The sequence below is a fragment of the Prunus dulcis genome, chromosome 1 (genome assembly GCF_902201215.1).
Source record: "Prunus dulcis chromosome 1, ALMONDv2, whole genome shotgun sequence".
NCBI classification, from domain to species: Eukaryota; Viridiplantae; Streptophyta; class Magnoliopsida; order Rosales; family Rosaceae; genus Prunus; species Prunus dulcis.
This window is the reverse complement of record NC_047650.1, coordinates 19,995,577-20,010,732: the sequence shown is the minus strand read 5'-3', so window position 1 is coordinate 20,010,732 and position 15,156 is coordinate 19,995,577. Positions and strand designations below refer to the sequence as shown.

The 15,156-nt window shown below is 37.4% G+C and overlaps 2 protein-coding genes and 2 non-coding genes across 4 annotated transcripts; 1 reads left to right on the top strand and 3 right to left on the bottom strand.

The window, feature by feature from the left end:
- Window positions 1-6,964: 6,964 nt before the first annotated feature.
- TRNAL-AAG lies at window positions 6,965-7,045 on the bottom strand. Its single transcript has one exon. It is a non-coding gene; the product is annotated as a tRNA-Leu (tRNA).
- A 494-nt stretch (window positions 7,046-7,539) lies between these two features.
- On the bottom strand, window positions 7,540-7,620 carry TRNAL-AAG. The gene has a single exon. It is a non-coding gene; the product is annotated as a tRNA-Leu (tRNA).
- Window positions 7,621-7,695: 75 nt separating this feature from the next.
- LOC117612516 lies at window positions 7,696-9,546 on the top strand. The gene is made up of 5 exons (XM_034341205.1): window positions 7,696-8,135; window positions 8,251-8,614; window positions 8,805-8,875; window positions 9,011-9,109; window positions 9,235-9,546. The coding sequence occupies exons 1-5, from the start codon at window positions 7,878-7,880 to the stop codon at window positions 9,343-9,345; spliced, it is 903 nt and encodes a 300-aa protein (XP_034197096.1). The 5' UTR covers window positions 7,696-7,877; the 3' UTR covers window positions 9,346-9,546.
- Window positions 9,547-9,747: 201 nt separating this feature from the next.
- Window positions 9,748-13,678, bottom strand: LOC117614451 (E3 ubiquitin-protein ligase ORTHRUS 2-like). Its single transcript, XM_034343267.1, has 9 exons — window positions 13,083-13,678; window positions 12,156-12,697; window positions 11,923-12,048; window positions 11,704-11,803; window positions 11,561-11,622; window positions 11,327-11,429; window positions 11,088-11,232; window positions 10,742-10,959; window positions 9,748-10,435 (listed from the first exon to the last, which is right to left on the bottom strand). Exons 1-9 carry the CDS (start codon window positions 13,569-13,571, stop codon window positions 10,001-10,003), a joined length of 2,220 nt encoding a protein of 739 aa, XP_034199158.1. The 5' UTR covers window positions 13,572-13,678; the 3' UTR covers window positions 9,748-10,000.
- Window positions 13,679-15,156: the final 1,478 nt, after the last annotated feature.

Below are 15,156 nucleotides of genomic sequence, written 5' to 3'. Positions count from 1 at the left end.
GCATTGCGAGTGGAAGACATCGAGAAGCTCGTGAATGATCGACTCCAAGGCCTAAGGGTCGAAGGAGATTTAGAGGACGTCGTGCGCAAGGAAGTAGACCAAGTGAACTCTTCATTGTTCACCGACGAAATTGAGTAGGCAACCCTGCCAATGAGGTTTTCAATGCATACCATCACACCATTCAAAGGTGACTCTGACCCCGAAAGCAACCTCAAGCATTTCGGGAGTGTCATGATACTCTACAAAAGCAATGATGCATTGATGTGCAAGATGTTCACCATGACCTTATGAAGAGGGACTCGAAAATTACATCCTTTTACCCAATTAATCAAGAGATGAATAATTCTCCATTATTCCCTCCTTAATTGAAAAATGAATGTTACAAGAAAGGAAAATTTATTTAAGCTAAATGGAGGACACAAATAAGGTAACTCTTCCTCACTCAGAAAAATCCCGAAAATTACTCTCTCTCTCTCTCTCTCTCTCTCTCTCTCTCTCTCTCTAGCCGAAATCCTCCCCTGCTCTCATACTTGTGGTTGCCCAGCTCAAGTTGTCGTCACCTCCCTTACCTACTTGGCTCCCAAGCCACATATCTCTCCCGTAGAGAAATATATACATCCTTTCAGTATTATATGCATCTATCGAGACCATATTACTGACTTAGGCATTAGAGAGCCCTTGGCCACCACCACACTAGTGGTTCTCTGTTGACCGCCATTTGTCTTGCAGGGAATCTAGCAAAGGAACAAACAAGAGAAAAGAATCATCCGCGTATATTCTCTAATGAGAAATTTGCACAAACAACACCATTGCATGCGTTTGAAAACACTGGTTGTGATGGAGAAATTTATTTTACCAATTAACAACAACAGATAATGCATGAAAATAGGGCCACCATGAGATGTAGTTGTGTTTTGTAACATTTTGTTTTGTTTTTCATAATGCAGATGATGGTTAGCATTGCAAAAGAAAATTACGATCATATATATTAGCCAGTTTATTCAGTGTATATATTGGGCGTTCTTTGGGCCCGCCAATTTAATAAATTTCCCACTTCGCAGCCATCTAGCATTGGACCTGTTGGTGTCAAAAAATAGATAATAAATAGGGTAAATTTCACTTTACTACCCACAAGTTCCCAAAATTCTGACTTTGATAACCAAAGTTTTTTTCCTCTCACTCTCATTCCCAATGTTTATTTTTACTATCAATTTCATACATCTGTCCGTGTTGCCGTCAAGATCTTCGTTAAATGATGATGCGTCCATTCTGGCCCACCACTCATCACCAAAAGTGTCTCAAGTGGGTCCTAGACTTTATAAACTCCCACCAAAAAGCTGACGAGGTAAATTGTCCATCTAAAAGTAAATAATAAAAAATTCTCTCTCCATTTTCTCTTTCTTGCCTTCCCTATCACTTCGAATTACAATTTACCTTTTTTTTTTCTCAAGCTCAGTCTTCTCTTCTCTCTCTTTTTTCCATTACTCACCTTGCCACCCATCAATTAAGTCAATCAATATCAGGAAATCACATATTTTTCTTCTTGTTAATCAAACTCAGTTTCCCATTTTCAATTAATTTTCTTTTTTCGTCTCCAGCTCCTGCAACAACTGGGCTTCAGCCAGCGACTGCAGCAAACTGAGATAGAGGTTGGTAATTGCTCCCTCTCCCTCTTTCATTGGCTGCTCCAAACCCTAATTGTAATCTAAAATATTGGTTTATGTTGGGCTGAGGTTGGAGGTGGAAGCAACAATAGAGGGAGGTCTCGAATATTGGGTGTTGATAATAGATTTGGGCCAGAGAGAGAGACATGAACAAAGGGATTGGGGTGGGGTGGCTGAGGATGGGATTTTTTTTAAGTTCTAATTTAGGGCTGCATTTGAAGGATAATTGATTGGGTTTGTGGGGAAAGAGGACGTTAGGTTTATTTGGTTTAATCCTTTTTGACCCTGTTTGGTGGGCTGGACTGGACTAAACTTTTCAATTAATGTAGATTACAATCATGTCCATCTTTCAGTGAGCCTAAATGCACAACGAGACTAGTTCGAACTCGTATTTTCTATGGGATAACAGTCCAGCGAACCCTAGTATTGAAAACCCGAGGGGAACCACGGGTTTAGAACGACATCCCCTCCGCCTCCTTTCTCCTTCGATCATCTATGCCTCCGCTTCCACTCTCCTTCGATCATCTACGCCCATGCCTCCGCCTCCCCTTCTTTAATCATCTATGCCTCTTCCTCCTCCTTAGCTCTTCTCCTCATCTCTTCATCTCTTCTTCTTTGTCAACATAAGCTGTGAGCAATACCCATTTTTCTCCAATAATTTTCTTCTCGGTTTGTGGATTCGTGAAATTGGGTTACTTCTTTTTTGCTATCTTTGTCATTGAATGAAGTGGATGGGGATTTGCAACTTCTTAACCTCTTTTTTTTGTTCAATTTGTTCAAAACTATCCTTGTTATGAAGATGGGTTTTTTGTTTGAATGTTAATGATCGGTTGAGTTTGTAATATGTGAAATATAACACCTTGTTATTAAATTACCATTATTTCTTATGTTTCCCCTTTTTCAATTTGCCAAAATCATTTATTTGCTTAGGGAATTTAAAAGCAGGAAAACATCTATGTGAAAATGCTATGAAATAATTGGAAACATCTTTTTAGATTAATCTTTTTGGTTCCCATTCACACACCACCACAGGAACAGAATCTCATATTAATATTTTTGGTTCCCAAATGTTCTCTCTCTCTCTCTCTCTCTCTCTCTCTCTCTCTATTTATAGATAGATTGTTGCTTTCTCAATTAGAACTTCAGTATTAGATATCTCTCTTTTACTTTGTAGATAGATATTAGACTCAAATTTACATTGAATTTGACTATTTGATGCTTCGTCTGAATTTATTTGTTTACTTTGAAGTTCTTAAAGAAAATCATAAAACCCATAAACAAAAAGCTATCTAGAGTTTAAATAATGATAAAATATGCATGTATTCTATATAAGGTTTCCTGCCCTTTTTTCTTTCCAAAAATGATTTAGTGATTTGTACGTTGGTCTTCTTTCTCAGGACCATGGTTTCGACTATCAGCTATTTCATACCTAGAAGTATTGGATCCTGAGCAAGCAGGTAAACCAATACTATTAGTTGGATATGTTGTATGTTTTCGCTTCAAAATTCCAGATTAAAGTTGATTTTAATGGAAGATTAGTTTGTCGTCCTACAAAAAGAGGTTATGCTTCTTGCTTTGGAATTTCAAATGAACTATGTGATGATGATATAAAGGAGATTTTGGATTTGCTTACTGTATTTGAATAAGGTGAGTTCTTGATACAGACATTATAAGGAAAGTGTAGCATTTACAGATACATTATTGTTTATGATCTCTTCATAAGTGATGGTACCATAAAATTAACTTTTAATCCTCCACAAAGATAATGAAGCTACCTAGAAAGATGAACATAGAGCACTATTGGCTTTTTAAAGGTCGTTTATATGTCCCTTTATTTGTTAAATAATGAATACGAATTTTTCTTTGCTGGAATTGCTCATTTTTAACTATGGACAACCTAATGAGCTTCTTCAACCATTTGGAATGCATAACTTATGCTGCCAGTATTCTACACAATTACATTGTTATAGGGAGCTAACAGATTACTAACCCATTAGTGTTGCTGTCTAAAATGGTTTTAGCCATTTGATTTTGAAAGAAAGTTATTATTTAGGAAATGCATTGTATTTGATTTGTAGAATGTGAAAGTAGTGTTCTGTTGGGCTCCATTATTTTTATCATAATGAGGGCGAGAACTCTCCACGGGCCGTGGGCTTGACTTTGCCAACCACGTAAATCTATGAGTTCTTATGGTTACGCATTTTCATCTTGGCTTTTATTGTTTTTATCTTTCCTTTGTTATTTATTATTTGCCGGTATGAGGGGACTAGTTCCAACAATGTTCTATACTCAGTAATTAATTTAAATGCTACGTGCTCTTGTTCTTTTAGGCAGTGGTTTTTTTTTTTATTGTTTTGCTACATCTAATTTAGTTAAGCAACCCATCTTATGTTCATATCCCTGGTTTCTGCAGATTTTTGCTTTCTCAATTAGAACTTCAGTATTAGACTTTTACTTTCAATGCTCTAGGTTTCTGCAGATTTTGATTAAGATGAATAATGCCCTTTTATTTCCATTTGCATGTTGTTTCATATAATCTGATAATTAGTTTATGTTTGAGTATAAAAAAGAAAGTCACATATTATGATTTTGTTCTTGCCAATATTGTTAATGGCAGGATAGACATGGATCGAAAGAGAAAGAGGAAGATTGTGACAACTCTAGTTACAATAGAGTTAGAGAAACAACGTTTGTGTTCATCCATGATGTTAGTAACTATCATATATGCTTTGACAACATGGTACTATAAAAAGTACTACCTTAAGAACCGGACCTTTATTAGGCATGAGACTTGTTTGAGTGTTCTAGATAGATTTATAGGACATAGTGATATAACGTGTGTGAATGAACTTGGAATGGATAGAAAAACATTTGCCATGTTGTGTGAATTACTTCGTACTCATGGAAGGTTGAAGATGTATGGTTCGGTGGCCATTGAAGAGCAAGTTTGTATGTTTTTATATATTCTTGCCCATCACGTAAAAAATCATATGGTTCATGATACATTCGGTCGATTTGGTGAGACAGTGACTAGGTACTTCAATTCAGTTCTAAATGTTGTCCTGAGGCTACATGAGATTTTATTAAGAGTGCTAGATCCTTGCCACTAATGTATTAGGAGTTTGTTCCTAAGATATAAGGTTCATATTTGTCTTTCAGCATTGGGAGGGTTCATCATCAAACTCTAGAGTACTTCGAGATGTGATATCTAGGCCACATGGGTTAAAGGTTCCGATGGGTAAGATTAATGTAGATACCATATAGTGTAGGCATAAATCATCCTAAATTTGAATTTTATTTTAATTAGCTCCTATTTATTGTTTAGGTTATAATGACCTTGTGGATGCTGTTTACACAAATTGTGAGGGATTTCTTGCACCCTACAGAGGAACGAGATATCACTTATCGGAATGGAGAGAAGGATGTGCACCCTTGAACCATCGAGAATACTTTAACATGAAGCATGCATCAACAAGAAACGTGGTGGAATGTTGTTTTGGACTTCTTAAGATGCATTGGGCAATCTTAAGGAGTCCATTGTTCTATCCAATACAAACATAAGGACGAATAATAATGGGTTGTTGTATTTTACACAACTTAATTAGGAGAGAGATGTCTCTAGATCCAATAGAGTAAGAAATTTATTATGATTCCCTCATTGAGAACAATTTAGATTATGGCACTATTGATATTATTGCCACATCCGACCAATAGTCTGCATGGAGGGATAATTTGGCTACTGATTTTTTTTTTTTTGGTTGTTGAGAAATTTCTATGATTGCATTCATAATTCAGCTAAAAAAGCCACTAGCCACAAAGGGCCAATACAACCTAGCCACAAAAGGGCCATTACAATAACGGAGCGGTCTAATATCAAAATTAAAAAAATCAAGTATGTCTCCACCAACGATCAGGCAAGATCGAAGAAACTCTAGCATAGGCATCCCAACTAAGATTGCTAACTTAGAATAATAAAAAAGATATAAAGCTTGAAAAAACCAAACCATAACAATACAAATAAAACTCTCACCAAGGAGAGATGAAAAGATCTCACAAAGGAGAGATGAAAAACTCTCACAAAAGGAGAGGTGAAAACTACACAGAAAACCCAAAGAGTCTCTGCAACTTATTTCAAACATAAAGAAATTGCAAAAAAGATGGTGGTGGAGATCCGAAGCCGAAATGCAGGTGAAGATCCAATGCTGAACCGCAGCCGCCAATAATGGTTGGATGAAAATCATAACAAAACTAAGACAAATATGGAAAACCCTTTGTCTCTAAAAATGGGGGAAGAGGTGAAAGGAGGAAGAGAGGAAGAGAAGAGGGGAGAGAGGGGAAGAACAATGGCTTCTTCCCCCCTCAAAGTGGAAAAGGCTCTAAGAGTGTTTTTTGGGAGAAAGGGGGCTAGGGTTTTTTTTGCTTACGGTAAAGTGTTTCCAAATTGAATTTTCCTTGGCTACTGATATGTTTAATGAGCGGATGGCATATAGAGCAACATAATATAAGTATTTGTTGATCATTTGAATACTTAAAAAGAATTTTCGTGTTATTATTAATTTTGTGAATTTTTGGACTATTTTTATGGTATCTTCATGTGATTTCTTATTTTTAATTTTGTGTACATTTTTTTATATATTAAATTTAATTATTTCTGATATTAAATCATTTAATAAACATTAAAATTTCTTTTAAAATTAAGTTTTTTAAAAGTCCAATGCAGTCCGGCCCATATTTGTACCAAACAAAGGACAAGACTTTAGTCCATTGCAGTCTAGCCCGACTTAATATACCAAACAACTTATTAAAACTCATTCCAATCCAAGCCAAATCAGTCCAACACTCCAAGCCCAATTCTAACTAATTTAGTCCAACCCTTCAAACAGGGCCTTTTGATTTTACGAGTTTGATCAATCGAAGAAGAAAGAATAGATGTTGGGCAATTCGTTTTGATTTCTGGGTTCCTGCTTTGATAGTCCAATGCTGAGTGTTTTTTCCTTCTATGATAGATTTTTTTATTTTTTTGGGTATGGATAATTCTAAGCGAGAGAAAGATGGATAGAGATTTTTTTATTATTTACTTTTAATTATTTTTAATATTTTAATAATTAATGTGTTAGATGGGCCACAACAAGGACACGGATGACAACACGAACAGAAGTATGAAATTTATATTAAAAATAAACATTGAGAATGAGAATGAGAGGAAAAAAAAACTTTGGGTATCAAAGTTAGAATTTTGAGAAACTTGCGGATAATAAAGTGAAATGTACCCTAATAAATAAGAAAAAGAAAACATAAATTGTTGAGAGTGGGATTTGAACCCACGCCCTTTCGGACCAGAACCTTAATCTGGCGCCTTAGACCAACTCGGCCATCTCAACGATGTTGACAAGTTTTCGCAATTCAAGCTTTTTGTTCTTGTTGGTATTTTAAAGAAGGTGGTTGTGTTGTGTTGAACAGATCCACCAGAATGAGCTTCTTAAAATACATTCTTAGATAAAGTTTAAGGAATAATTGAAAAAACACAACTCTAACTATTCTCCATATTCAACTTCTAAAATAGAGAAACTTCTCCAAAATGTAAGGAGAAAAAAAAAACTCATAAAAACTCCTTAATAATTAAATATTATTTTACTTTAATAATAAGGTCGCCTTATTAAGACTTTTGGCTCCACAAAAAAATAAAGTAGAAACACAGCCGTATCAAAAAGAGAAGCAGAAACACACAGCCCAAATGGCCAGTTCGTTCATTGTCTGCATATATTGCGCGTTCTTTGGGCCATCCATTGCTTCTCTCTCAGCCGTCTAGTGTTGGGCCTGTTGGCCTCGGAAAATAAAAATAAAAAGAAAAAAGAAGACAAAAATATTACATTATTGTTGAGAGTGGGATTTGAACCCACGCCCTTTCGGACCAGAACCTTAATCTGGCGCCTTAGACCAACTCGGCCATCTCAACGTTGTTGAAACATCTTCGCATTTTAAATTTATTATCTAAAAGATCAACCGGAGAATAATAGAATTTCAGGACAAGCTTCTCCTCTCGTATTGAATACTGAATGCCCACTGCACTTGTGACATCCACACATCTGAACAAGCCTAAAAGGATTGTTTTTATTTCTATGCGTCAAGTAAAATAACTGAAAATTAGCAAATTCCTTTTGTTTCTCAACTTGCATTAATTACCCAAAAACCAAAAAAAAAACACACACACATATGGCTTCAAAAATGCTATGCCTGTGTGCAGGCATCGTCACTCCTCCTCCCCCTCCTCCTCCTGCGAAGCTTACCAATACAAATACTGGTTCCAAGCTCTCTCTGTCTTGTTCTTCAGATAAGGCTTCATCAGTCCGGCTTCAATCTTTGAGGTGCAAAGCTCTCGGCGAAAGCTCTCAGCCTCAGACCTCCTTGGCCGAAACTGTTTATCCAGGAATCTACGGTCCTTGGACCGTTGACTCCACCGACGTTCGAGAGGTACCTCTTTCTAATTCATATTCTAATTATTATGCTAATTAATTCCATCCAAGTCTAACCCAGTATTTTTTATGTTAACCCATCTTTGTTTTTGGGGTTTGCATTGGTGTGGCAGGTGATTTTGTACAGGTCAGGACTCGTGACAGCTGCTGCATCATTTGTAGTTGCTGCCTCAGCTGCCTTCTTGCCTGATAGCTTTTTCTTGACTGGAATTGTGAAGCACAATCTTGATTTTGTCTATGCAATTGGAGCTGGTGGGTTGGGTTTGTCTTTGTTTCTGATTCACATCTATGTGACTGAAATTAAGCGCACTCTGCAAGCATTTTGGGGGCTTGGTGTTGTTGGGTCTGTGGCTGCATATGCAAGCTTGGCTCTTCCAGCTGGAGAGGGCTTAGTTCAGTATGTTGTTGATAACCCAATAGCTGTCTGGTTTGTTGGCCCTCTCTTTGTATCACTCACAGGACTAGTTTTCAAGGAAGGTAATGAGAGAGCTCAAATGTGTTCTATTTTGCCTTGTTGCTCACTTTTCTTTTTTCTTTTTTAAGTACAAGCATAGCTCAGACTCCGTTACTGGATCATTTTTCACTGAGCTAGACCCCGTTTACTGTACTCACTTGTATTTAATTCAAGCCTTAGCACAGTATATTTAAATAGAGTGCTTATTTTCAGGTCTCTGCTATGGGAAATTGGAAGCTGGAATTCTCACATTCATTATACCTATCACCCTTCTTGGGCACCTTGTATATTGTTATTCTTGCATATATCTTGTTAAAAACTGATCCATTTCATGTTTCAAAGTTGAACCCTAGCTTTTATATCCTGTTTTATCTAGGCATTAATGAAGTTCATGCTCATTTGAATTGATTGAAACACAGAGTGGCTTGATGGATGATGGAACAAAACTTTCTTTGCTGGGATTATGGATGGCTTTGTTTGTGATATTTTCTGGAAGAAAGTTCACTCAACCAATTAAGGTAGTTTTCCAATTGACTTAATTGTATAAAAATCCCTTTTTTATATATATTTTCAGTTACCATTTGGGATTAATATTAGTGGCCAATACATTTGGTAATGAACTGTCCTTCACTTTCAATTCAAGGCTGACATTGGTGACAAGTCTGTCTTCACGTTCAATTCTCTGCCTGAAGATGAGAAGCAAGCCTTGATTGAGAAGCTTGAGCAAGAGAAGTTTAGTCAGAATTTCGATTAGGTGTATTGAGTCACAGTGGCTCTTTGGTCTGTAGTTCTACTGGAAAAGAATTTTGAGGTAGATTATACTGTACAAAACCTCTGAGTGTTAGACACTTTTCTAAAGCTACTTACATATTGATAGAGTCTTCATATTCTTATGGTCCTTATGTGTTTCCTTCTTTCCTTGCAACCATGTCATTTCAATTCAAAAGAACAATAACTAATTAGATTATCTTTACCAAAATATTTATTTATTTATTTATTTTATATAATTTTATATGCCAGTCAAGATTTGGCAATAGCCATTGCTGACAGATTAAAGAACATAAATCTGCAATGCAAGACATTATCATCACTAAAATTGAAAAATTAATATGGCCTCCTATTGAATTGAAGAACATATTAGCAGCAATTGGAATAACGGCACACCTTTTATTTAATATTTTTAATATAGTTGACACTGTCATATTAATAAACAGTGACAACTATTAACAAGCATAAATGCTTACCATGGCTGGCCTTCCCAAAAAAAAAAAACAAAAACCAGCAATTGTTAGACAGAAAAAAATCAAAATTTAAAATTTAAAAAAAAAAAAAAAAACAGCTTTTTTGCTGCAGACCCCCTTTCCTAAAGACAATACAAATTGAATTGGTTGCCGATTCATGAAGCAAAATCACGCTGCTGCTTCCACTTTACCCCTCTTGCTACTAGTCATTGCCCCGACATCCAACGCATTACCTCTGTTGTTCGCCTTTTTTCGCTTGCGAGTCTGCTTTAAGTTTCTCTCAACTGCAGTTGCTTGCAGTTCCTTCTTGTTGGCCTTTGCAGGTTCAACCGGACCAAGTTCTACCTCACTGTTAACAGAATCTTGCTGCTTAAAGAGCTCCTTGCCCTCATGTCTCTCTGCGTCTCTCATACAAATGTCAGCACTTTCTTTGGCTTCGTCCAGAGTCGCTTCACTTGCATTGCGAGTTTCGGGGTCTTCAGCAACCAAATCAAGCTTTTCATGTGAGCCATCAGTATGTTTACTTGACTCTTTAGCACCTTCCTCTGACTTAACAGCTTTCACCTGGAGTGATTCTATGATATTCTTGAGTTCTGTATTAACCTGTCAAGATGTTAACATATATTAATGGAGAAATTGCAACTGATTAAAATATTTATTGGGCACTGAAACAGGTGTTAGGGTAGAACTATATAATAAGAAGTCATTACTGATCAGCGTTGAAAACACAGGAGGATAACAAAATAAAACTGCAACTGCACCAAACAGACAGAAGTAGCATACACAAACCTGCCTTAACAGTATTGTACAATTTTGTCAAGCATTAAGGTTAAGATTAGATTCATCCACTTTAGCATGGAGTGAACTTCAATATGGACTACCCAAACATATATGCAGCAGACTACATACCTGCGGATTGTTAAGAAAATCTGCTATGTCATTCGTACATGAAGGACACTTCATCACATTTTTCTTTGCCCGTAATGTACGTCTGCCTTGGCATGTCCGCTGTGTCGTTGCGCTTATGCCAGCAAAGGCACCCTCTAAGCAATCTTTGCAAAAGTTGTGAGCACATGGCGTAGTAATTGGGAGAGTCATAACATTATGACAGAGGTAGCATTCCAACCCTGCATTGACCACAATTTGCTTATGAAACATATTGCATTAAAATTAAGGAAACAAGGAGTTATGGTGATCACATGAGCAGTAGTAATAAAATGGCTGGAATTACACACATTTTACCATAAAGCTATACCTTTCAGAAGCCGTTTGCTAACAGTCGTTTTCTGTTTTCGCTTGATAACTTTCCTAGTTTGTTTCTTATCTCCTAGGTTCCCACTATCCACCGGTATTTTGCTACGTGGTGCAGACCTTTTCCACATCCAGCAACCTTTTTCTTCCTGAGATGCACAAATAACATGTTTATTGACGTTCTTAAATCAATATAAACCGGCACAGCTAAAACCATATAAATTAGCAATGAAACAATCTTACATCAAAGTCCCAAGAAGGTTCTACCCTTCTTTCTGTTACATCAATGGCATTCACCAACTCCGGAATAACTGGCAGAGGCCTTGGACGGTCTCCATGAACATCACTGCAGATTGATTTTCCAAAAATTAAGAGTGAAGAGAGACAGAGAGAGACATAGAGAGAAACAAAAACAAAAAAACAAAAAAACAAAACAAAACAAAAAAAAAAAAAAAAAAAGGGGACATTCATATATACCTTGTCCAAGGAGCAGGTTCATTGTCACATCTAACAAAAAGATACCTGCATACCTTAAAACCCTGAAAGAGCAAAACTCTTGTTAATGAACATATCAAGTATGAATCAAAATCTGACATATTAAATTATGAAGAGTTGTTTACTTGTTTGCCATGTTTTGTCCAACATTTCTCAATTCTGTAAACTCCATCGTATCGTAGCCCTGCTGGTGGGGCATAAGAGGAGCGTTTCTCCTTCTTGGATCTGCCCAAAAGAATGGTTAGTGTTGGCTAAAACACTTAAGATTCAACCTAAACGATAAAGAAAACAAAAATTCGTTCTCGCATCAGAGATTTTCTATTTGATAAAGACACAAAACTCACCTGACAACTCGAACAGGGTAACCCTGTAGGCAACTTACTCTTAGTGCCTGATTCCTCAGCTCAAACTTCTGATCAAAAGTGTGAGCCTTATTTGTACGCTTATTGCCACTAAGATCCCTGCCACCACTGTACAGTTCAGCACAAAACCAAAGATTAATTGAGACAAAACAGGTTAATTAAAACATCATTTTAATTAATTAATTATAATTATTCTAATAATTATATATAATTACCTCCCTGTATAAAGAAACCACTCGCCATGGTCCTCATCATCTTCATAGCCCCCAGAGAGAACAACCGACTGGGCCCCATGTTTGGACTGCCCGGCAATCCCAGAAATCATCGGAAAATGAACCCCCCATTGCCTACATTCTATCCTGCCGTCATAAGTCTCCCCAACCAACACCCCCGTCTTCTTCTCAGGGTTGTTTTCGGCCGGAATGGGTCCAAAATGGTCAGGCGGGATGGTCACGAAGATTCTGCCGCTCGCGGCGTTGGCCTTGCCAGCCTTCTTGGCTCTCTCTGTGGTGAACGCCTTGTCAGGCCGGTTCTGGTTTTGGATTTGGACATAGTGAACCACCTTAGCTCGTTGTTCCTCTCCGATGAAGCCGTTTGACTGCTTCGCTATGCGGATGGCCTCCACAAGCACAGAGTTGATGCGAGGGTTGCTCGCCATCTTCGGCGGGACTGCGCGGCGGCAATTCGCGCAGGTTCGCTTTCCCTGCTTCACCCATTTCTGGAAGCACTTGAGGCAGAAGTTGTGACCACAAGGTGTCTGAAACAATTAAACACAGAAGCAAATAAAATTCATTAACGCAATTCTCTTTTTTTTAATACAAGCTATAATCTAAACAACTTTAAATTAATCTAATCTCTTAAGAGAAATTTAAATTAATCTAATCCCCTGACAGAACGGCTCACTTCGGGACGAAGTGAGATAAAATTAATAAACGCAATTCCGTAACGATAGTCTAAATTACTTTAAATTAATCTAATCTCTTAATCGAGTGCAGTTCCCGATCAAGTGAGACTTTAATTCTCCATTTTCTAAGTTAAATAATATATGAATAATAAATGGGCATTGGGCAGTTGAGAAGAAGAAAAATGTTTTGAAACGGAAATTCAGAACACGACAGTTGGTGTCAGTTTGGATGACGAACCGTAACCGGTCTTTCCGGAAGCTGCATGCAAATCGAGCACTTGATATCGACCTCGAGATTATCGAGGCCATCGTTTTCACCGACGGTTTTGTCGTCCTTCTCTGGATTAGCGCCGACGCCATCGGACGGTGGTCGCGCTCCTCCAGACATCAGCTCCTGCCGCCTCTTTGCCTTCTCCCGCTCGGTCAGAGACTCATCCGACTCGATGGCTCTGATCGCCGCGATCAGCTCGCCGGAGCTTCCGGCCTCTCCTCCGTCGGCGACCGTATTACCGGCGATCTGTCCGTCGTCGGACGGCGGAGCACAGTCGGGACAGTCCCACATGAGAGTCTCGGCAAGGGTTTCGGGGGGGACGGCGAGGCAAGCCACATGCCAGGGGGTGTAGCAGGTTTTGCACGTGAGCGTCTCCTCGGCTGACGGCTTCGTTTTGCAGGCCATGCAAAAGCCGTCGCCGTCGCAGGGGAGCACTCTAACGCTGACGTTGGCCATCGTGATGGAAAAAGAGTGGCGAGTGTTTGACTTGTAAAGGTCAAAATACTGGACCTGAAAACTATCTCTTTTCTTACTGACAGTGACAGTGCTGACTGGTGAGGAATTTAGAATGGGTATTTATAGGACAGCCGGAGGGGTCGATATAGAATGTATTTGGTACGATTTTTTTGAATTCTTCGATTTTCCCTCTTGTTCATTGTGTGTTCTATACATGGGAAGATTTCCGGCACACATTGAAGTGTCACGCTCCAAAACTTTATTTCACCACCAAAAAATGATAGGGGAAGGGAGGGATATTTACCAAATTAAGGAGAAGAGAAAAAGATAAGGAAGAAATTGCAACTAATTTTCTTTATTTATTGTTTGGCTACAAGGATAAAAACCAGAAATGATGTTAAATATCGATATTTTCACCGATATTTGTATGTCAGGGCGGTCAAAGGTCTGTACATATAACCTAATTTGTTTTAACAAAGTTGGAGATCTTATTGAAACTAAAAAGTTTTGAGTAGAGTAACGATACATGTAGAAAGCTATGTGCTGGAACGAGATGAGTGAACCATTCACCGAACCTGATATGCATTGAGATATCATATCCTTTTGAAGTTGTACATGGCACTTTCGCACCATAAGGCTCCATCTATTCACTTTCGGAAAAAATTCTTCATTGTTGGTTACATGTTCTAATGACCCAACTACCCTGACATATTACCTTAAAAAAGTATGATTGGAATTGTAAGTGCATGTGTGCAGTTAGATGCGATATAACGGCTAATTTTATTTTAACTACCGTTTGAGTTGAACTGCTGACTGAGATCACAATAAAGTCATAAAAAACGATGAATTACTAACTTGTCGAGTTTCCATAATTCAAAAATAATGAAAAATATTTTATTAATCAATCATGACAATCGAAGCATTCGTTGTTGATGTAATATCTAAAAATAGTCGGAGCATTGATTATCTATGCAACGCGAACATTGTTAACAATAACTTGGCGAAAAATGCTTATTCAACGTGTCACTATTTCATAGGAATCAAAGGTGATGTTGATTCAATTTTCCATAAGCGTTTGTTCAAAGTTACATAACATTTAGCATCTGTCAACGAGTCTTATGACATGTTTATTTATTCATAATCATAATCACGATAAGGAGTTTAATAGCTATTACGAATTATGCAAATTATTTATTAATCATGTGAAAATGAAAGCATAAATGATGCCCCACCCAATATCATAAAATTGAACTATTGATTTTGGAGGAATTGCACTTTTGATACTAAAGTGGTTCATGAAGAAACAATCCATTCAAGAGTGCTTTTTTTAAAATGTTAATAAATAAAAAATCATTATACCATTCACACAATTTATAAAATTTCAAGTTTTCTCATTCACTTTAATTCACCAAGTAAAATAGTATATTTATAAATATAAAATTTTAGTAATCAAGCTGATTTATATTACCCTAAGTTTGGATGGAGGAAAATAACTCGGAATTTAGCTAAAATTCGGGAATTAAAGAGGAGAAATTGATATTTCAATTGTTTGGCCACTTAAGCATGGAACTTATTAAATGACGCG

What these genes read in the sequence shown, in the direction of transcription:
- LOC117612516 (XM_034341205.1), top strand. Translation starts at nt 7,878, where the DNA reads ATGGCTTCAAAAATGCTATGCCTGTGTGCAGGCATCGTCACTCCTCCT. An exon ending in TCACCCTTCTTGGGCACCTT is followed by an intron (nt 8,876 to 9,010) that starts GTATATTGTTAT and finishes ATTGAAACACAG; the next exon opens with AGTGGCTTGATGGATGATGG. An exon ending in AGTTCACTCAACCAATTAAG is followed by an intron (nt 9,110 to 9,234) that starts GTAGTTTTCCAA and finishes TTTCAATTCAAG; the next exon opens with GCTGACATTGGTGACAAGTC.
- LOC117614451 (XM_034343267.1), bottom strand. Translation starts at nt 13,571, where the DNA reads ATGGCCAACGTCAGCGTTAGAGTGCTCCCCTGCGACGGCGACGGCTTT. An exon ending in GGACAAAACATGGCAAACAA is followed by an intron (nt 11,623 to 11,703) that starts GTAAACAACTCT and finishes TTGCTCTTTCAG; the next exon opens with GGTTTTAAGGTATGCAGGTA. An exon ending in TAGCAAACGGCTTCTGAAAG is followed by an intron (nt 10,960 to 11,087) that starts GTATAGCTTTAT and finishes TGGTCAATGCAG; the next exon opens with GGTTGGAATGCTACCTCTGT.